The sequence below is a fragment of the Plecotus auritus genome, assembly GCF_963455305.1.
Source record: "Plecotus auritus genome assembly, chromosome: 2".
NCBI lineage: Eukaryota > Metazoa > Chordata > Mammalia > Chiroptera > Vespertilionidae > Plecotus > Plecotus auritus.
Window position 1 is genome coordinate 12,914,806 of NC_137771.1, and position 21,314 is coordinate 12,936,119.

At 54.7% G+C, this 21,314-nt stretch overlaps 1 protein-coding gene across 3 annotated transcripts in view; it reads right to left on the reverse strand.

Moving 5' to 3' along the window:
• Nucleotides 1-640: 640 nt before the first annotated feature.
• ECE1 (endothelin converting enzyme 1) overlaps nucleotides 641-21,314 on the reverse strand; it is a gene marked incomplete at its 5' end in the record, with an annotated part of 98,605 nt that continues 77,931 nt past the window's right edge. For 2 of the 3 annotated variants that reach the window (XM_080657159.1, XM_080657160.1), the window contains 11 exons: nucleotides 646-3,048; nucleotides 3,716-3,811; nucleotides 5,804-5,994; nucleotides 6,739-6,806; nucleotides 7,452-7,562; nucleotides 10,605-10,708; nucleotides 12,208-12,285; nucleotides 12,704-12,802; nucleotides 14,034-14,144; nucleotides 15,690-15,804; nucleotides 17,005-17,147. In XM_080657159.1, the coding sequence (XP_080513285.1) occupies nucleotides 2,872-3,048; nucleotides 3,716-3,811; nucleotides 5,804-5,994; nucleotides 6,739-6,806; nucleotides 7,452-7,562; nucleotides 10,605-10,708; nucleotides 12,208-12,285; nucleotides 12,704-12,802; nucleotides 14,034-14,144; nucleotides 15,690-15,804; nucleotides 17,005-17,147 (1,293 nt within the window). In that variant the 3' untranslated portion in view covers nucleotides 646-2,871. Of the gene's footprint in view, nucleotides 3,049-3,715; nucleotides 3,812-5,803; nucleotides 5,995-6,738; nucleotides 6,807-7,451; nucleotides 7,563-10,604; nucleotides 10,709-12,207; nucleotides 12,286-12,703; nucleotides 12,803-14,033; nucleotides 14,145-15,689; nucleotides 15,805-17,004; nucleotides 17,148-21,314 lie in introns of all 3 variants that reach the window. The other variant, XM_080657161.1, reaches the window with a different exon arrangement.

Consider the following 21,314-nt stretch of genomic DNA (forward strand, 5'->3'; position numbering starts at 1 on the left):
TTCTCTTTAACATTCTCCAGCCAAGTTTCACAGTTTTCTGTGTAAAGGTCTCTCCCATTTCTCAATGGAGTAATTATCGTACCCAATTCTTTCACGTTTAGAACCTTCTCTAATCCCTCCCTTCCTTCCGCAGCTCCTCGACCCCGACAGCGCCTCTGCTGACCCCTTTGCCTGCACGGTCACTATGACAGGTGGCACACATTTCCCAGTGGTTCTCAAGGGGAAGCTGTGCCTGTGACGCAGGCAGGAGCGTCTTACGAGTGTTTCCCATTCTTAACTGCAGGGTAAACCCCTACGGGCCAGGCCGGGTTTTCGTTCCGGCTTGAGGAGGGGACATGCATGAGGTGTGGGAAGGTCTACAGGGAAAGCAGGTCGGGGCTCCCCAGCAGGGAAGTGGGAGGAGCCTGCTCACTGGGTCTTTGGGCAACAGGAATGCTGGGAGGACCCACCTCTGCAGGAAAACAAAGCCTCCCTCTTGTACCTTCAGCCTGTGTGGTCACCTGGCACGTGTCCGGGTCCGGGCTTCTGCTCTGGAGGAGGTGCAGCTGGCCTTGATGACACGGGGGCGGGGGGGGGGGGGGGAGAGTGCCCTCCCGTAGCCCACCCATCACACACCGCCCTGAGAAGTCACACACGCAGTCACGTGGCCCACGGTACAAGTACTTTATTTCAATTACAATAGTGCCACACCAGAACTACAGTAGCACAAACGTTAAGAATACAAAAACCAGATTCCCAGCCCCAAACCCACGTCCATGTACCTGCAGACAAGCCAGCCTCAGGGCTCCCTGGGCTTCAGGGGCGGGGTCTCCTCCCCATGTCCCCCCCACTCCCCCCCCTCAACACACACACACTCACAGCGCACCAGGGAGCAATGAGTGCAAAAGACAGTCCCTGTGGCTGGACCCTCAGCTCTGGGACACTTGCTTTGGCTGGGAGGTCCCAGTCCTTGGTGCTGACAGACACCGGACGGACAGACGGACGCACAGGGAAGGCCGGAGGGCAGGGAGGGCAGCAGGACTGGGACAGCCTGCGCTAGCTCCTGTCTGAGCTTTCCTCTGAAGAGCTCCCAGGCCTGTTGCTTGTGGGGCTAGAAACCAGCTCTGGGCTGATCTGAAGGTGGGCGAGGCAGTGGCTGAGCTGTGGCTTCTGCTGGGCCAGGAGGACCTGGCCGCCTGGGCCAGGCGAGTGCCTGCGGGAGCGGGGCCTGCCAGGCGGCCTGGGCTGCGGAGATGGGAGAACCGCGGCGGGCACCGGCTGCTCCTGCCTGCGTCACAGGCACAGCTTCCCCAGAGGGCCAGAGTGGGGCTCCGATTAGCTCCACCTGGGGGGCTTCTGAACTGTGGCCTCTGCCTGACCGGGTTGGGGGACGCCCCCCTCACAGCCTCCCATGGCTGAGAGCATTTCCCAAGAAGGAGTACAAATAGCTACAAGGATTGTCTGGATTCAACCCAAGGGGCTGAGGGTGGGGCGGCGCTCGGGGCAAGGTCAGGTGTTCCTGACCCTGACCCTGACCCCAGTGCACTGACCTGGAGGCAGAGCTTCTGTGCTCGTGGGCAGCAGCTCTGTGGGCACTGGGAGTAGGGGGTATGGCCTTGTGTTCCAGTCAGGACACTTGGGGGCTTCACTGAGGAGGCCAAGGGACCCTGGGGGTGAGGGGCTGTCTCCCTGGGGTGCACCCAGGGTCATAGCCTCAATAAGGCACTAGAGAACAGAGGGCGGGAGGGCTGCAGCCTGGGAGCCAGGCCCAGCTGGGGTGGAGGACGGAGCTCAGAGGGAGGGTCTGGGGCCTGTGGGAGAGGAGGGCTATTTCCTTTTCCTCCTTTGGGGAAGAGGGTTGATAAGGTAGTGGCTGGGGTGGGGATGCTGGAGAGGCAACGGGCCCCCAGGACAGACATGGGGGGGGGGGAGATGACAAAAGAGGGATGAGAAGAGCACAGGAGAGCACATCTGATGGGGGTGGGGGATCACAGGGTCCTGTGGTCCAGATCCAGGTGCTTGGGCACCCGACTGGGTTTGAGGGCCCTGCCCTGGCCTCATGCTGCTACAGCCATCAGTCTCCTGCTGCGACTTTGGGGATCAGACCTTCCTCGCTGGGATTCCCGCTGTCGGGCTCTGGGGACAGAGTCGGGTACGCTAAGAGGGGTGGTGCCCATGAGCTGGGCCTCCCCGAGCTGGCCCCTTCCTGGCTGGCCCCCAGGCCTCTCCTCCCTACACCAGGCGGTGGAGGCGGAAACCGTATATTCCAAGGGCCGAAGACCTGCTCAAGGGCCCGGGCGTCGCTGCCCGAGCTCAGCCTCGCAGCCAGGGAGGCAGGGAGAGGTGTAAATCAGTGGGGCTTCCCTTGTCCACAGGTTATTAGAAAAACAGAACATAATAAATATACCAATCCTTTCCTTAAAACAACAGAAAAAGTGTTTTAGATGTATTATTTCCCTGAAGATTTCCAGTGTATTCCACAATGTTTAAAAAATAGTTTCCCCAAAAATATATATTTAAAGCATTTGACACAGTGGTATCTGTGGTGTATCTGGCGCTGGATGTGGGCGTGGGGCTCTGCCCACTGCCCTTGTCAGCCTGGGGCCCAGGCCTGGCGAGCAACCAGCCTGACACCCAAATGCCCTTCCGAGTTGGTGCGCGCGCGCGGCTGGGGCGACAGGGGCTCCACAGGGGATCAAATCTCGGATTATGCTGAGAACCCACATCACAGCTCAGTTCTGGCTCCAGTGCGGGGGTGGGGGCCCTGGGCGGCCAGGGGGGCTGGGTGGCACCCTGGGCTCTGGACGGAGGGGGCAGCCTGTGGGCTCCACCCTGGGGGTCAGTCGCAGCCCCGCCCCGCCCCGCCTCCGTCGTGGCTCTCGTCTTCGCCCCTCACCAGACTTCACACTTGTGACGCGGGTTCATGGGTGAGCCCGGTGGGCAGTGGAAGTGTTCCGAGAACTCCTTGGAGTTGGAGACAGAGCCGATGACCCGGAAGCGGGAGGGGCTGTGGGGATCCGTGATGAGGCCCTCGTGGGTGCTCTCGGGCGTGCGGACAGAGCACCAGACCTTTGTGAGGGCAAAAGGGAGAGGCGGGGTCACTGTGGGGTCCGGAGGTGGCCAGACTGCCCCGTGCACAACAGTGGAGCAATGAGGCCCCACCTGGTTCTAGGAGCCCCGGGGGTCAGGAAGGTCAGCCAGGTGGCCCAGAAAGACAGTGGACGGGTGTGTCCCCCATCCCAGCATCCTCTACTGCAGTTGTCTCCTACTGTGCTCCTGTCTGTGCCCGGCATCTGTGCTAGATTTCATCTGAACAGAGGATTCGGCCCCCAAACCATTTTGAAAACCTCGGATTGAGTCCATGTCACTCACTTCCTGGACAGAACACCTGCCCGAAGGCCTGGCAGCTCTGAGTGCCAACGGAAGGCTCTACGCTGAATGCCGGCTCAAGGGACAACTGGGTGCATTCTGAGTTGAAGAAATTTCCCGAACCCAGAACCAGAAGGACCCTCAGTGATCACCTTGTCCTCTCACCTACTGGAGGCAGCAGTCCCTTTACTAGCACGCCTGCCCCGTCCCCGAATCTCTCCAGTGAGAGGAAATCGCCTCTCACAGGGCAGCTGCCCCTGGACCGTCCAATGGACTGGGAGGTTCTCCACGTGGGGAGCTTGCCTTTGCCTCTCCGAGCTCCCGGCACGGTGAGATGCCCGAGTTGGCTTTTTCCTAATGAACTCACCTGCGCAAACCCCAGGAAGAAGAGCTGGTTGTTGGTGAGCCCCAGGGTGGGCAGTGTCTGCTCGGGCCCGTTCTGCTTCACCCAGTTCTGGTAGGCCTGGGAGGGGAGAAAGCAGAGCTCGGGCTCCCTGAACACGAGCAGGCAGGGCGGCGGCGGAGGGGCCAGCGCGGGAGATCTCGGAAGTTCTATCCTGAGAGCTGGTTTCTGGGGTCTGGCGTCAGCTCTGACGGCCCAGCTCAGCCCAGGGGTGCTGGCTTCTTTACCTGCACTCCTTCTGAGGCGAGTGCATTCAACCCGTGGCTTTAAATACCATCTCCATGCCAAAGGCCCTCCAATGCATACTTGGTATATTCACCTACCCCAGCTGGACCTCCAAGATGCATCTCCAACTTAACACGGCACCGACAGAATGAAAGGGTACACACACACACACACACACACACACACACACACACACACACACACAGGAAGTGGTATTGAGGTCCAAACCCCAGAACTCCTCCGACTCTTCTTTCAATCAAAGCAAACACCCCAAATCTGACCACTTCTCACATTTCCCATTGCTCCATCCCATTTCCTGCCTGGACAACCTCACACAGCTTTCTCACTAGTCTCCTTGACTCAAACCAGTCCAATTCCAACCCCCTCCTGACACAGCAATGTAAGCCGTCCTTATAAAGCAGGGGTGGGCGGACTTTTTCTGTGAAGGGCCAGAGAGTGAATAGTTTCAGCTCTGGAGGCTGACTGGTCTCTGTTGCCACCCTCAGTCCTGCCCCCGTAGCGTGAAAGCGGCCACAGACAACGTGGAGATGGGTGGGCCTGGCTGCAGCCCCCCAATATTTACAAAACTCGGCGGAGGGCAGCGTGTGGCCGACAGTCTGTAGGTTTGCTGACCTCTGTTTTAGAGGATGAATTGGCCCACGCCATTCCTCTATTTAAAAACCATGCAGCGACCCCCACTGTAACCAGAATAACACCCAAGCTGCTTGCTCTGGGCCCAGCTGCTCCTCCAACCTCACCGCCCCAACTCGGCCCTGCTCTCCCTCCACCCACCTCCCTTCCTGCCCTTGAACTTGCCCGGCTGTGTGTCCATCTCGTGGCCCCTGCACTCACTCTTCTTTCCCTGCCTCTTCCTCACCATTCAGGTCTCGATTCAGATGTCAGCCCCTGACCACGCTCCCCCGTTCTCGCCTACGGAGCTCTACCGGGAGCGACCTTATTTGTCTCGGCGTGTGTGGCCTTTCTGCCCTCTCCCTGTCCCACCACAACTGTGACCTTGTGAGAGTGGGACCCCTGTGTCTTGCCACGGAAACTCCCGTGTCCACAACAGTGCACGTGGGGGAAGGCCTGCAACACATCGTCACCGACCAGCGCACTTCACACAAGTGACCGATGTTTCTGGGCTGTTTCCTCAACTGCAAAACGGGGGCTGTGAGACCTACCTGTGAAGGTCTGCGGGTACACGATAAGGCCTAAAGGAACGGCACCTCTTAATATTCCTGCCCTGACTACCTGGTGAGGAGAAAGCGGTCGCTCTCTGGTAAATGCCTCCTCCTTTTCTCCCGTGGCCTGTCCTGTCGTCATCCCCACCCGATCAGCTACTATTCCTGAACGGCACTCTGGATCAGGCCCTGTCCCCAGCTGTCACGGGTCGCACCTCAGGGACGCAGGGTGCAGCCAAGCACACCGAGGCTCTGCGGCCAGGTGACTTACTCCAGAACCAGGACGCAGCCCGGAACTGGCTCCATGGCCAGGGTCCCTGCCCTCCCTTCTGGGCCCGCTGCTGCCCGAATTAGTGGCGCCCCCCCGCACCCCCCCCGCACAGGGAAGAACAGGCAGGACTTCGGTGGGTCCCGGCCAAGCCCGTTCCCGAGTCCCTCTGTCGGCCTGGACTCAGAGCAGAAAGCTTAACGTGTGCCCCGCTCTGGGCCAGGTGCCTTCATGGACACCCTCTCCATGCGTCCTCACTACACCCATCTCACAGATGAGGGAATGGAGGCTCCCAGAGCGGCTGCCACTGGCCCCAGCTTGTCTGCGATGACCCAGACCTGGACGGGCCGGGCCGTGTGTGGGGAGCGGGCCGCTTACCCGATAGGCCGCCTTGAGGCCCCCGTTATCTGCGATGTTCTCCCCGAGGGTGTGCCGGCCGTTCACCGGCTCCCCGTTCACGCTGTAGTTGCCGTACTGCTGCACCATGCACTCGGTCTGCCGCTTGAAAGCCTCCACGGACGAGTTCTTCCACCAGGGCCGGAGGTTCCCGTCCTTGTCATACTCCCGTCCTGCAGGGGCAGAGGGAAGCGTCAGGTCAAGGGGAGGAGGCGGCGGACTGGGACCTGCTGCTGCTGCTGCTGCACCTCTCCTCCCATCTGCCACCCGCGCTGGGGAGGTGTGCCGCTGAGTGCTGACGAGCTGCGCAAAGGAACAATCTGGGTGGGGGCGGGGGACGGAGGAAGGTGATCCAGGCAAAGGACCAGCATGTCCAAAGTGTCAGTGGGCTCGCCGTCAAGGCTGCTGAGCATCTCTGACCCTGAGCCCCAGGCGGGTAAATGGAGCTGGTGGCACTAGGGCCACAGCCTCCGAGGCCCTGCCTCCCCCTTCTTGGCCTTGGGGTCCCCCAGGCAAGAGGTAACGAGGAGGATTCTGAATGTTAGTCGGTGCGGAGAGGAACCTCAACTCCTTTGGCTGTGGTCAGACCAGAGAAGTCTCTGGAACAGAGGACAAGTGTACGCTCCCACTCACTACCCACCCCCGAGGACCGGACACCTTCCAGGAGCAGGGTGCTCCATGGTGCGCCTGACACAGTCCTCACAATCACCATCATGCCCATTTTACAGACAAGGAAACAGAGGCCCGGAGAAACGATGGGGCTTGCTACAGTTCATACAATCGGCGGGAGGATTTGAAGCCAGAGCCTCTGTCTCACGGCTAAGTAAGATCCTTAGAAGTGAAAGAAGCAAAAGCAGAATCAGTGGGGCCAGGAAGCTGATGGGCCCCCTCTGAAGGGAACCCCAAGGAACTCATACCTTGATCATCAAAAGCATGAGTCAGCTCGTGGCCCACGACGACACCGATGCCGCCAAAATTTAAGGCCCTGGAGGGGAGGACACAAAGGTGAGAGTGATGCCACAGGGGAGAGGTCACCGCTTCCCAGGCCTGGAGACACAGCAGAGGCCCACAGTGCTCTGCGGGGACATGGCCGCAGCCTGAGCCTGAAGCCAGTCAGAAGCTGGGTGCGTTGGGTGTGGTCAGCCTGTGCCCACTGGGCGCCAAGCACTGGGCTAGATGCTCCGCAGAACTGCACTGTCCTCTTTGGTCATCGCCAAAGAGTTAGGCGTGAGTCACCGACTCTAGAGATGAGCCAGCCAAGGCCTGCAATGGTGCGACCACTTTACCCAAGGGCCACCTGGTCAGCAAAGCGAAGCCCGTGGGACCTTTCCGAGACAGTGCCCTCGCCCTTCCCAGCTCCCCGGCTGCGGCTGTTCTAAAACACTGTTAGAGGCACACTCCCCTGAGGTCCCACTGTGCAGGGACTCCCAGATCCAGGAGGCCCTGGAGGGAAGCCCGGGGAGGGAGGATGTCCTCTCTGAAACTTCTCTGAATGTCCCAAGCTCCCTGGGTGAGCGGGGCAAAGGGTGCTCAGTGAGACCGGCTTGGTTGTGTGGTCAGCTGTGGGCTGGGGGTCCAGCGAGGGGTGGGGAAGGAGATGGGGCGGGAGCACCAGGGGCATCGTCCGTACATGGGTGAAGAGCGGGTGTAGAACGGGGCCTGCAGGATTCCAGCTGGAAACACAATCTCGTTCTTGGTGGGCGAGTAGTAAGCATTCACCATGGGAGGGGTCATGCTCCACCTGCAAGCAACATGCACATGAAAAGTCAGGACAGCTTGGGGGAGGGCCTGTGGGGGCAGCCCACCTGGAGGATAGCAAGAGCCGAGAAAATGTGGATTCCCTTGACCCCAGGCCCAAGGGCACACAAGTATGGGGACATCCATACCAACACTAGTTTTGAGAGGGAAACCAGAAAACACCTAAATGTCTATAAATAAGGGATCGGCTAAATCTAACATCACACCACCACACAATGCAACACCGAGGCGCTTACAAAGAACATAAGCCTGGCCGGTGTGGCTCAGTGGTTGAGCGTTGACCTATGAACCAGGAGGTCACAGTTCCATTCCCGGTCAGGGCACATGCCTGGGTTGTGGGCTCGAACCCCAGTGTGGGATGTGCAGGAGGCAGCCGATCGATGAGTCTCTCTCATCATTGATGTTTCTATCTCTCCCTCCCTCTCTCTTCCTCTCTGAAATCAATAAAAAAATGTATTTTTAAAAAAGAACATCTTTAGTGATGTAGCCTAGTCATTAATTTAATGAAAACCACACCCTTGAGTACCAGACCTTCAACACTATGTGCCCACACCTGTACCCGAGAGGATAAATGACAAACTGACACTTCCGACGTGGGTACCTGGCAGACGTTTTCCTGAAACTGAATAAAATGAGCTTGTCACCTCAAGGAGAATAACTGACACCACTTGACGCCAATGATAAAAAGTCAAGGTTAAAACGTATTTAGATGTTTCAAGAGAAAATTAAAATCCTAAAAAGCTTGTATCAGCCAGCTTCCTGACCCTTAAAGGCTCTTCTCAGCAGCTCAGTGGTGGTACTATCAGATGTGGGTTTTTTTGGATATTGTGTCATCAAAGTGTCACTATTTGGAAGATATATGTGAAACCCAGCGAGTCACTGTTTTCCAAATGACCCATGTGTGATGTCAAAAATTGTGGGTGGGTCAAAGATGGATCAAAGTGCCAGACAGACGGATGGCTTTTAGTATAATGAAGTATGAAAAGTTCATGGAGATAGTTTACGATTCCACAGGGCCATTAGCCTTTAAGAAATTACCACTTCATGAATCTTGGTTTAATATCAATAAAGAATGTGCCCTAGTATGAGGAAAGACTATTAAAATACGCCCCCCTTTTCCAACTACATATCTGTGTGAGACTAGATTTGCTTTATATATAGTTCAAAAAACAATGCACTGTAATAGGTTGAATATAATATAGAATTACATTGTATAACCAGATTGTACGTAATAAAGAAACATATATGAGAATCCAGATATCTACGATTAAGTCAGAGACATTAAAGAAATTTGAAAAAGTCAAACAATACCTCTTTTTTCCTCATTAAACTTATAAAAGTTTTTTCCCCCCCATAAAATGTGCATAAAAATTGATGTAACTTTTATAAAAAAGCTCTCTGGGTCCAATAGTTTTTTAAGAGCGTAAAAGGGACCCTTGATGGTATCTGGTACTGAAACATTCGGCCCCTGGATGATGTTTCTGGTGTGGAGCGGAAGGGACCATGAGAGGCAGAGCGAGACAGGAAGGACATTCTCTCTAAGGCCTAGCCAGGGGTGGGCAAACTTTTTGACTCGATGGCCACAATGGGTTCTTAAACTGGACCGGAGGGCCGGAACAAAAGCATGGATGGAGTGTTTGTGTGAACTAATATAAATTCAAAGTAAAGGAGCGGAGGGGAGAGCAAGAGAACCCTCCGCTCTTTCGGCTCCGCGGGCCGGATAGAACAGCCGAACGGGCCGGATCCGGCCCACGGGCCGTAGTTTGCCCACGGCTGGTTCTATCTCTCCAGGTGAGCCCCACGGAGATGTGTTAAGGGACACCCCATGACAGGATACTGAGAACCTGAAAACATCATATTTATATTAAAATAATGATGAATACATAAGTGGGTAGGAAATGACACTTCAGTGAAAAACTGTAGCCTAATTGTAAAAGACCAGATACATTCAGGACCTTGTGGCAGTACCTGTGCCGTATTCTGGAGATAAAGGCTGCCTTCTTGTGCATTTTAGAGGTACCCTGGTTGTAGAAGGGAACGTGGAAGAAACAGATGCTCAAAGCCCTGCTGTCCACGAGGGGGCACCAGAGGCACAGAGAAGTTGCTTTTGCCGCCTGCCTGGTAAGCTTTATTCTGCAACATGTGTTAGGCACAGAGGGAGGTTATTCTGAGAACTAGCACTGGGCTGACTGCACCTGAGTTTTCTGAAGAGACTATTAAAACAACAGATACCAGGTCTCACTCCAGGTGACGTTGACTTAAGAACGTCTGGGGGACAGGCCAGAAAGCTGTCTTTTATTTTATTCTTTTACTTTTTAACTTTTTTAGAGAGAGAATGGGGGGGAGAGAGAAAGGGGGGAGAGAGAGAGAAACATCAATGTGAGAGAGACACATCAACTGGTTGCCTCCCGCATGCATCCCAACCAGGGCCAGGGACTGAACCTGCAACTGAGGTATGTGCCCTTGACCGGGAATCAAACCCGCAACCCTTTGGTCCGTGGGTTGATGCTCTAACGGGCCAGGGCAGAAAGCTGTCTTTTAAAAAAAATTCCTCAGACACTCCTGATGTGCAGTAAGGTTTGGGAACCACAGCTGTCGGGGGCCTATCTGGAACCTTCCCCAGCCTCCGGGGAAGCGCCCTGGGAATCCAGCGCTCCTGTTGGTGAGGAATTGGAGGAAACGAGCCCTCGCCGAGGGCCTCCTCTGTGCGACCCTCCCAGGGGTCCTCACACTCGGTGGTCACACCAGCTCCGAGAGCAGAAGTGGTGCTGGGATGTGATGCCAGGACTGCTCCACTCCAGGCCGGGCTACGCTGCCAACAGCCTGGCGCCGGGGGCACACAGACCAGCCGACCCCAGCTCCTGCCTGGGAATACTTCCTTCATCCTTAGGCTCCTCGTCTGGAAAGGGGATGAGGGCCCTTAGGACAGTGATATCGGCACCTGGTCCACAAAGGTGAGCTCAGCCCGGAGCACCCCACGAGCTGGGAGCCGGGAGCCAGTACCTCCCCCGAGGCCCGCACTCACTGGTCTCTGTTGGGAGCTTTCCTGAGCTGGTCGGCAGTGACCCTCCAGGAGAAGTTGAAAAAGCGCATGGCGTTCTCGAAGTAGAGGTCCGGGACTGCTGTGTACTGGACGAGAGAGCAGAGCCACAGGATCAGGGCGGCCAGCCGGAGGCCCTCGGATCCTTGGACCCAGACCTCTTCAGAAACCGAGGAAACTGAGGGCCCGCGAGGTTAAGGGATTGGTCTGCATGTCAGAGGCCAGAACGCAGCCTCGAGGCTGCAGGCTTGGGCTCTTCCCTCGGCCCTCCCCCTGCTGGGGCCTGGCACCCTCTCCCCCAAGGACACAGAGAGCTTGCGCAGGGCCTCTGACACCAGCAGACAACCCCGCGGTGTCGCAGGCCCTGCAGCAGCACGCTGCACAGCAGAGCTGGCTGCGCTGACGGGCATGCTCCGTGTCTCTGCTTTTCCTGTTACAGTGGCCACTGTGGCTGCCGAGCATTTCCAATGTGGCTAGAGTGGCTTTTAAATTTAATCTAAACGTCTTCCTTTTTAAATTTAATTTAATTTTAAGTAATTAGATTTTGATGAATTAGCCATCTATGGCCAGTGGCCACCATACAGGATAGCACAGATCTCATAAATCAGGCTAGATCCAGCTCTGAAGTGGCAGGGACAGGCGTTGCTGCGCATCTTCCTCACCCTCAGCCCGGCCTTTCCGCTCTTTTCGGGCGCGAGGCTCTCCCTCAGATCCCTCCGGGCTCTCTGGCTTTACAACCGGGAGCTAGCGAAACGCTGGGCCCTGCGCAGGCCTCCGTCCCCGTTTCCAGGAGCCCCTGGCCTCCTGTCCTGACACTGGAGCGCCTTCAATTACCCTCAAGGAAAAAGGCTGCGAAAGGCACCTCGCATTCTCAGAAATGATCTTAACATCCTTGGGTTTTAAATATAACTGTGAGGAGACGGTATTATAATTGCAAAAAGGCCCGAGTTTATGAGTTTCAGTCACAAAAAAATATAAAAATTTCCCTCTCAGGGCAGAAGCACGATGCATTGAAAGGAGCGATTTGCCAAAAGGTCTACCTACCAGGGACACGTCCGCTACCCTTGTTGCCTAAATGAAGCTTCAGCGTGCGTTTGAGAGTTATGCTTCCTTTTTCCTGTTAGCATTTCAAGGGCCAAACCAGGGCTCAGGTTTCTCTGGGAAGGTGGGCAGGATCCTGGGACAGGAGGTAACTCCGGAGTTGGGGAGGAGGAGGCAGTACGAGGGGTGTACGCTGTACCCCACTGATGTTTTAGGGGGGCGCGCCAACGCTCTCTGCACCTCCTAGGGTGTTTCCGCCCACTACCAGCGGGGCACGTGGCACCGTTCTGGCACAGAGTGCTGGGCCCTGGCTGCTGGTGGCTCCAGGGAAGGGGGCCTCGGGCTGGCCCAGGAGACCGAGGAGCAGGGAGCAGCTTCCTCAGGCCTGGCGCATCCCCAACGCCCACAGCTCACCATCTCAAGATGTCTTCGCAGTCCTGGTGCCTCCTGCACCCCATCTGGACCCGGCCTGCCTGCCTCTCCCCTTTCCCAAATGGGGACCCCAGGGACCTCTGGGAATGCAAGGGGGCAGGCAGGAACCACTCACGTCGTTGAACACTTTGTCGAGCTCCTTGGGGTCCATGATGAAGTTGGGGTAGCCTATCATGTTGTAGATTGCATCTGCCTGTTCGGGGGAGACACAGGATAGACAGTGAGTGCCCAGCCATGCCCCGTGGGGGCCGGGCTCAGGGTCTGGGCCAAGGGGACACAGGGCCAGGCTCCTCCCACCCCAGGGCTTCCTCCTCTCTTTCTGTCTAAATTCTACTTATCTCTTAGGTATCACTTAAACGTCACTTCTTAAGGGAAGCCTTCCCTAGTCATCACCCACCACCCACCTCAGGCCCTTCACTCTCCACTAGACACGCGGCATCTCCCGGCACGCTCCCTCACCCAGTCAGCACGTCCTTTTCATACAGTCGTGAACGCAATCGCATGTTCAGGCTGCCCCTCCATCCCGCCGGACTGTCCACCCCGAGGGCGGGGCAGCACCTGGCTGTGGTCTCTCCTGCACCCACCCCCGTCAAGCCCCTGACAGGCCTCACCTTCTCCTTGGCTGACTTCCGCGTGTCTTCGTCCATCCACTTGAGGGTGCTCAGGCTCTCCTCAAACGCCTTCTTGATCTCCAGGATGATCTCGCTGGCCTGCGGAGACAGAGCTGACCCTGGAGGGCGGGCCGTGGATGGGTACCCCACGAGGGAGGATGACGGCAGGCAAAGACTAAACTCTGGTCTTGGCTCAAAGCCTCAGGCTCCCAGGTGCTGGGCTAAAAAGGGGGGGGTGGGCACAGCCATGCTCCTCAGTATACTAACGTCCCATAAGACTAGACTTCCATAAACAGGGCTCCATGGTCAAATACGGTTAGAGGAAGTTCTGAGAATGCTGGGCAAGTCTCTTGGCTGCGGGACTTTTCCGAGCCTTTAAGGCGCACCACGCACTGGCATGTTTGTGGAGAAGGCTGGAATACATAGCCTCTCCTAGCCTTATTGGGCCACAGAATCCCTGTCTGATGGAACGGGTTTACAATCTAGAGAACTCGAGTTCTGAGCAACAGTTTTAGAAATGTTCTGCTCAGGCTGGAGAGGAACGGACATTCTCAAGGGCAATGTCACAGGCAGGCAGACCAGGCAGCGGAAGAGTCCAGACCAGGGGAAGGCGGAGTTCGCAGCAGGAAGAGCAGAGGGGCTGATGGCCGACAGAACTGGACTCAGATTTTGCACCAGGCAAGCCACTCCATAGGTTTGAGTCTCTGCTTGCTAACCTCTGACTGCAGGTAACATCCATGTATTTAATATTAGTAATAAAAACGATATAACAGGTACCTTTTATGGAACCCTTATTTCATGCCAGGTGCTCTTACATGTAGCATCTCATTAATCTCCCCCTGCGGGATGCACACCTCCACCCCCACGTTACAGGTGAGGTGAGAATATGGTCCCAAGTCCCCCGCCCAGGAACTGGTAGATCCAGGGTCGGATTTGGCGCCTGCCTGCCTTCACATGCTTAGCCACGATGCTCCTCTGCCCGTCTAGAACACACCTGTCACCCTCGGAGCAAGAAAAACGTCAACCCTAGGCCTAGAGCTGCTCTGCCAACATCATGCTGCTGGTCCTTCAGACCCTTGGAAGTGGAGAGGGCTGGACCTCGGTGAGGGTTAAACGAGATAATACAGCTAAACGGCCTGCACTCTAGAGCAGTAACACTCACGAGTGACTCTCACGATTCAGGGCTTTAGGAAATGAGGCCTCGGAGTTCAGGCTGGAGCCCTGGGGAGGGAAAGTCCAGACCAGACCAGAACCTGAGTGTGGCCGCCAAGTTCACGAGTGGCCATCGCTGGCGTGATGCCACAGCCTGCGTCCGAGGGGAGGCACTTACTATGTTCTTGCTGTCCTCGGCGAAGGTCTCTTTGACGAACATGGGGCCCAGGGCGAAGCCCAAGTTGTTTTCTGTGTCACTCACGCAGAACTTCCAGCGAGGAAGGCAGGTCTGGAAACAGAGGGAGGGGTTACTGGGGCCCCAGCCTCCCTCCCAGCCCCTGATGGTGTGGGAGGCAGCACCAGCTGGGCCCCTGCGTCCTTCCAGAACTTCAGGCAGACCTTGTCAGACCCGGTAGGAGCTATTTCAGACACGGGACCAAGAGGCCACAGAACGGCCCTCATCACGGCCATCTACTCTTTCCTGAATGCGGGCTCCGTGCACAGCACTTCGCAGGTGGTATCCCGTGTGGCCATCGGGATGACCTGGGAGGCAGGGGCGGGCCCTGGCCAGGCGAGGAAACAGACTCAGCACAGAGGAGTCTCTGGTCCAGGGGCCCAGTGACCAGAACTCTGCCACGCCTGACCCCACACCTACGCTCCCACCTGTCCTACCTCCTGCGGGAGGATAAGGTCCTGGCGACAAAGAGCCTTGGGAAGTTACCTTGTCAACACAGAGCAGCAGGAGGACCTTCCCAGGAGGCAGGACCCAGCCCCCTTTAAGCCTCCAGAGAAAGAAATGTCACAGCGACCCTGCCAGACTCTGACGCGTCCCCTGGTCCTGGCCTCACCCTCCAGCCCAGGGGCCTGCAGGACGCCTGTGCCGCTGAGCCAGGCACCGGGCTGCAGCCTCACAGAGCACGGCTCAGGGAGAGCGTGGCTCGGGAAGAAAGCACCACGGCTAGTTTTGGCCCCACCCGCTCCCCTGCCCAGCAGCCCTCTGTGGACAGTCTGTATGACCCAAGTGGGGGCCCCGCTCCCATAAATCTGTCGGCTGCAGAGGAAGCCAAGTCCTCTGGACCCTGGACAACAGGTGGTAAAACCCACCCATGTCAGGGCAGCCTGCTTCATAATAGCCCTCAACAGAAAACCACCCAAACTGCCACCCGCAGGCAGATGGAAAACAAAACGTGGTGTTTTTATACAATAGCACACTGCTTGGCAACAACAAGGACCAACCCCTGATATATACAACACAGATGCATCTCACCGACACGCTGAGCAGAAGCCAGTCACAAAGGGCACCTAGGGTCTGATTCCGACTTCACCCTTCTACACCCACCTGGGGGTGCGGGGTGGGGGCTACTGTGAAGGGGCTCAGAGAACTGCTGGGTAAATGGGGCGGTGGTTACCCGGGTGATTTCATTTGTCAAAACTCACTGAACTGTGTATTTTATACATTTCGTTGCATGTAAGTTATACCTTCATGAAAAAACATTTCTTCCAGGCCAGAAGTGAGGAAAGAAGGCAAAGGCACGCTAGCCTTCTCTAAGTTTCGTCGCCCAAGTTCTTTTACGCTTTCCCACCCAGGTGTCTGCCTGGCCGTCTTCCCTCTCCCCCAACCCCACCCAGCCTTCCCCAGGGGTAAGGCCTCCTGCGTGCTCAGGGACACCTGGGCAGACCTCTTCAGTGGCCCTCTTTATTCTCTGCCTCTGTCTACCTCCCTCATGAGTTCCATGTCCCTGGAGGGTACCGTGGTCATGCCAACCCCCAACTTAAGGCCTGGCACACAGTAGGTACTCAACCTGTGTTTGGGAGTGCATAGTAACAGGCTCACCTTCTTGGTTCCATACATGACTTCCATGAACTTCTCGTCGGCATCCTGAAAGCGCTGATCAAGGAAGGTACTTGTCTTCCGCACCAGGTTCCAGATCATGTAGTTGTTCAGCAGGCTGGGGAGAGAGGAGACAAGACATGCTCAAGAGTGCCCCGGGCTGGAAATGTCGCAGCACTCCCCCCACTGACCTCTAGGGTGCGCTCACACCCAACATTCTGATCCTACGTGCTCTTCCCACACCCTTCTCGGTTTGTCAGGTAATGAATGCTCTCTAACCATCTGACTGTCACTTCCAGGGCAGAGCCTTGGTCTGAAAAGCCCTCAGTGCCTAGTGCAATAATCTGTACCCCACAAATGCTCAGTAAGTGCTTGTGAGCCTCAAACTGGAACCAACGGGGGGGGGGGTGGTGGTGGGGAGTAAATAACCATCCATTTTCTCAGGGGAATACCCTGTAGCTATGAAAAATGAGGTCTGCAGAGGGCTTGGGGTGACATGGGCAAAATGCTTATGATAAAAGTTAAGGGAGGCCCTGGCCGGGCAGTTCAGTCAGTTAGAGCGTCGCCCCCATATGCCAAGGTTGCAGGTTGGATCCCCAGGTCAGGGCACATACAAGAATCAATCAATGAATGCATAAATAAGTGGAACAACAAGCTGATGTCTCTCTCTCTCTCTCTAAAAAAATCAATTAAAAACCAGCCCAGGGAAAAGCAGACCACTCCTCTGTCACAATGACGGGAGAAAAGATGTGCATTAGAAACCCTTCTCTGTCCTTCTCTCACATACGTGCTTTCTCTCTCCACATGTGCACACCCACAAACACACACATCCCACAAGATCTGCAATAGTGTTTGGGTAAATATCATCTTTTCCTGTAGTCTTCAAAAATTTCTACAACCAATCTTTAAAATTTAAGAAAACATCATAAATACTAATAATACGAACTAACATTTACTGAGTCCGTTCCGCATCAAGGCACTATATTAAAAACACTGCACCTGGGTTATCTCACTCAAGTCTCACAACAACCCTACAGGGGAGGGGGTACTTGTACCCCCATTTTATGGATTCGGAAAATGAACCCGAGAAAGGGTAAGAAATGTGCCCGAGGTTACAAAGCTGGCAGGTGGGGGAGCTGGGATTTGAACCTGCATTCATAACCATGGTGCCCTGCTGCCTCTCATAAAAACCAACGCCAGGGCCCACTTCCCTGAGTCAGTCTGTCATCGCTCGGCCATCCTGCCTGAGAGGAGGGCAGCGGTGTGACCCCAGAGACTTCCTGCCAGAGGCCCGTCCCAGGCCGCCCGGTGCCCTCACCATTTGTCAGTGTTGTTGATGAGGGTGGAGACCTGGCTGAGGTACTCCTTGTCATAGACAACGATCGGTTCGGACTCATTGATCTCCACGGGGGAGAAGATGATGTTGAGGAAGGGCAGCCAGTTGATGGCGGGCGCCAAGGCCTGGAAGAGAAAAGAACAGGGTGATGCAGAGCCCAGGTCTCCAGGGCGTGTCATGTGCCTCCATCCTTGGACAAAGCAGAGAGCTGGGAGCTGTCCCACAATGCACTGGGCAGATGTCAAACCAAGGCTGGCTGGCTTTCATCGGAGATGCTGTACGTAGAATTCTTTTTTAAAAAATATACTCACGTGGTATTTTATGGACTGACCTCTCCGAAACATGTTAAAACTCATATGACTAGCGGAACTTGCCATATTAAAATGTTGCTCAACATGACAAATTCCTAACCAAAAGGATTTTAATGTAGGAAATGAACATGTGAACATGACATTTTAGGTGGCAAAATTCAGGTTACAAATACAAGATAAATAGTAACTAGTATATTTCTGGTTTAATGGAAAACAACAGTGTGAGAGTCACGCTTAACACCTTGGTTAAGTAAAGAGAGAAATGCACAGGAGTGTCAAAGAGGTATGTACCTAGGACTCTAAGAGCCAAAAATTGAACTTGATGTGGAACGAGGATGGGAGAGAGGAGACGCAGCAGCAGCAGCAGCAGCAGCAGCAAGAAGCTACTGTTGACCAAGCCCCTCCCATGCCAGGTGCCATGCTAATCACTCACACATCTCCCAACTGGTCCTCATGACAAGCCTAGGAGGTAGGTACTGTTATCCCCAGTGTATTGATGAGGAAACTGAGCCTCCGACGGGCCTTAATGGGTAAGCGTGTAGAATCTGGAACCACAGTGCCTGGGTTCATACTCCAGCTCTCTTACTTAGGAGCTGTGTGACCCTGAGGAACATGAGGAACCTCTCTGTGCCTTGGGAATCTGGAAAGTGGGGATCATCATAATAACAGAACATACTTCACAGGGTTAGTGTGAAGATTACATGAGTTAATACTGTCTGTTAGACTCAACATGTTGAATATCAATTGTATTCTGACTGGCCTTCTATATAACTGTAAATTCAAGAATGACAGCTGTGCCCCAGCCGGTGTTCTCAGTGGTTGGAGCATTGGCCCAAGCACCAAAGGGGTCTCGGGTTCAATTCCCAGTCAAGGGCACGTACCTGAGTTGCAGGATCGATCCCTGGCCCGGGTCAGGGCATATGCAGAAGGCAACCAATCAATGTGTCTCTCTCACATTGATGTTTCTCTCTCTCCCCCGCTCCCTCCCTTTCAGTTTCTCTAAAAATAAATAAATAAATAAAAATAAAAAATCACGTGTAGAATGATAACCTTCAGCAAGAAAGGAAAAGCCCTTAGCTCAGCTGATGCACCATAGGAAGCCGGCAGCTCTATTTTAAGGTAATTTAAATTGAGCACCTGCGCAGGCTCCCTGCCCACAGAGGCACAGCCAGCTCTGTGTAACTCAGCTCTTGGCAGGCTGCACTTGCTCTTGGCCCACCCTGCGGGCCAACCCCCCCGCTCAGAGCTCCCGTTCGTCTACAGCCAGCATTTCTGCTTCCCACCAGGCAGCCTCCAGCCAAGCTGTGTGATCTCTCCAGGTTCCAATGATTGCTTTGTGAGTGTTTTAACTGCAAAGTTAACTCAACATTTTTAAAAAATTGTGGTAAAAATACACATCTAAAATGAACCCTCTTAACCCTTTTTAAGTGTACATACAGTTCAGTGGCATCGTGAGGCAACCATCACCACCACCATCTTGCAGAAATGAAACTCGGTACCTATTAAACAATAACTTCTCCCAGCTCCTCCTCCAGCCCCTGGGAACCCCCACGCTACCTTCCGTCTCTATGCATCTGACTGCTCATGGAAGTGGAATCACACAGTATTTGACCTTGTGTGACTGCCTTATTTCACTTAGTAATGCCCTCAAGCCAGTTGCACCACTTTTGAATGGTCTGCTTTAATCAAACCTGTTTTTCCCATATGTCTTGTTATTTTTAGTTATCTTTTTGTCCTGTAATTTTACAGAATGCAACGTTTTTTGGGACTACACGTGCTGTTTTACAGCAAAAGTGCCTGTAGCTATTGTAATCACTGCTCCTGGGCTCATTCAATTCCAAATTCTGTTTTGTTCCCTGGAAAAGGGCAAAATGCAAGATGCAGGAAGGTTCGAGAGGCATTATAAATGGCCTTCGTATGAATCAATAATGTAAGAGCTGCCCAGAAGGTGTGGCTCAATGGTTGAGCATTGACCTATGAACCAGGATTCAAGGTTCGATTCCTGGTCAGGGCAGATGCTCAGGTTTCGGGCTTGATCCCCAGTAGGGGGCGTGCAGGAGGCAGCCAATCAATGATTCTCTCTCATCATTGATGTTTGCTTTCTCTCCCTCTCTTTTCCTCACTGAAATTAATAAAATATATATTTAAAAAAAATAATGTAAACTCAGTCTGTAACATCAGCTGAATCTATAACCTGTTGGTAAATACTTACGGAGTCCTCCATGAGAGAGGCAGCCATGGAAACCCTCCATGTAACAGACACTGAACTTGCAGACGAGCGACAGTGACTTTGCTGAGGTCACAGGGTGAACCAGTGACTGTGCAGGTCTAAAACCGGGGTGTACTCATGTGTCTGGTTTTAAAGGCCAGCTCAGCTCAGCTGCTGGGGAACAAGGACCTCAGAGGATGGAGGAGGGCAGCTCCCGCAGGCCAAGGCTTGACAACTGGCTCTCAGCGTGGCTTGTATTTCCACTCTGACCTACTCAGACTTCCCACAGAGCTGGAAGAACTGTGCTCTGTGCGCTCCTGCAAATGTCTGCCTGCCCCACAGCGGGACAGCGGGGGGAGCCCTGTGCTGGCCTGAGAAGACCCAGTCTTTCTCTGAAATGGGGACAACGATCCCCACCTCCCCCTCCAGGGTTGGCTGCTCTGTGCCTCTCGGGACAGCTTGCTCAACAAACCCGAGTTTCCTTTCTTCCCAGCTTGTTCGTCCTGCTCTCTGGTCTTGGCAGGAGCCCCTTGGGCAGGCAACCTCTGGGGCTTCCCCTTAACATTTCTGTGGCTGCAAAACTTGGAGGTGTTTAGGTGAGATGCTCAAATAGGGCTCCACACTTAAGAGCCACCTGTCTACATGACCTGCTGGCAAAGACCCCTGGGAAATTGGCCAAGTTTACAAAGCGTCATTGTTTATACAATTAATAAGAGCTTCATCAACGGCAGGCGACTGGAACTCTCCGACCAGGGCACAGCCATCAGGAGATAAACCTCTACCTACTTAACACAGACCTGGTCCTTTAGGGCACAGGTGCGCTGTGCAGGCCGATTCCCACAACTCTGAGGTCAGGTGCATGTTGAATACCAGGATTTCCACATTTCAACCTCTATTCCTGCAGAGAACGCCTAACTTGAACATGCATGCCTAGGTCCGTCTCCAAGGAGATGGCTGCTTTAACCAACGAGGACACTCCACTTGTGACTCAAATCCTTTGGGGCACCCCGATGAGATGAGCTCTATTTTCCATACCTGCAGCCAAAGAGGACTGCCGGTCACCGACCAACCGGCTCAAGTAGGCTTGCAAAGCGGGAGAGAAAAGAAAGATGCTATCAGGCTTTGTCTCAGCTGGAGGATTTAAAGGGGATGGGACTCATTCCCAAACACCTTTTGGTGTGGAAGGTCCTAGAAAAGAATAGGAGGGTCCTCAGGTCCCCAGAGAAGCGACAGAAGGACGTTGGATTCCGAGCTCTGAATTCAGACTCTGCTGGGGGCGAGTCTGGGACCCCTGCGCCCGGCGGGGCAGCCCCACACTGAGGGCTGGAGTGCCTGCCCAGTCACCAGCAGGATGGGAAGGAAGCCAGTTTCCAGTAACCAGCAAACAAGGCATTCTCTATCCAAGGGTGGAAGGAATCAAATGAGTTTAGCGCTGGAGACGTGGCTGGGATCACCCGTAACAAAGGAATAATACTAATCCCGATGACGAAGATCTATCTGCATTGCATGTATCAGTTTACAAAGTGAAATCTCATCCCTTGCTTCATCGCACCCTCTCGCAACCCCTGGGCAGGCCAGGCAGAGATTCTTATCCAGGAGACAGGCTTCAGGGGCCCGGGACGGCTTTCAACGTCATTGTCTCCTATGTCCATGTGCCCATTTCCTCTGAGAGACACTGCACAGGGTTCAGCCTGGTCTCTAAGGGCTTTGTCACTTCCAGCTGCCGGGGCAGGGGCTGCCACGCATTTGTCTCCCTGGCACACAGCAGGGGT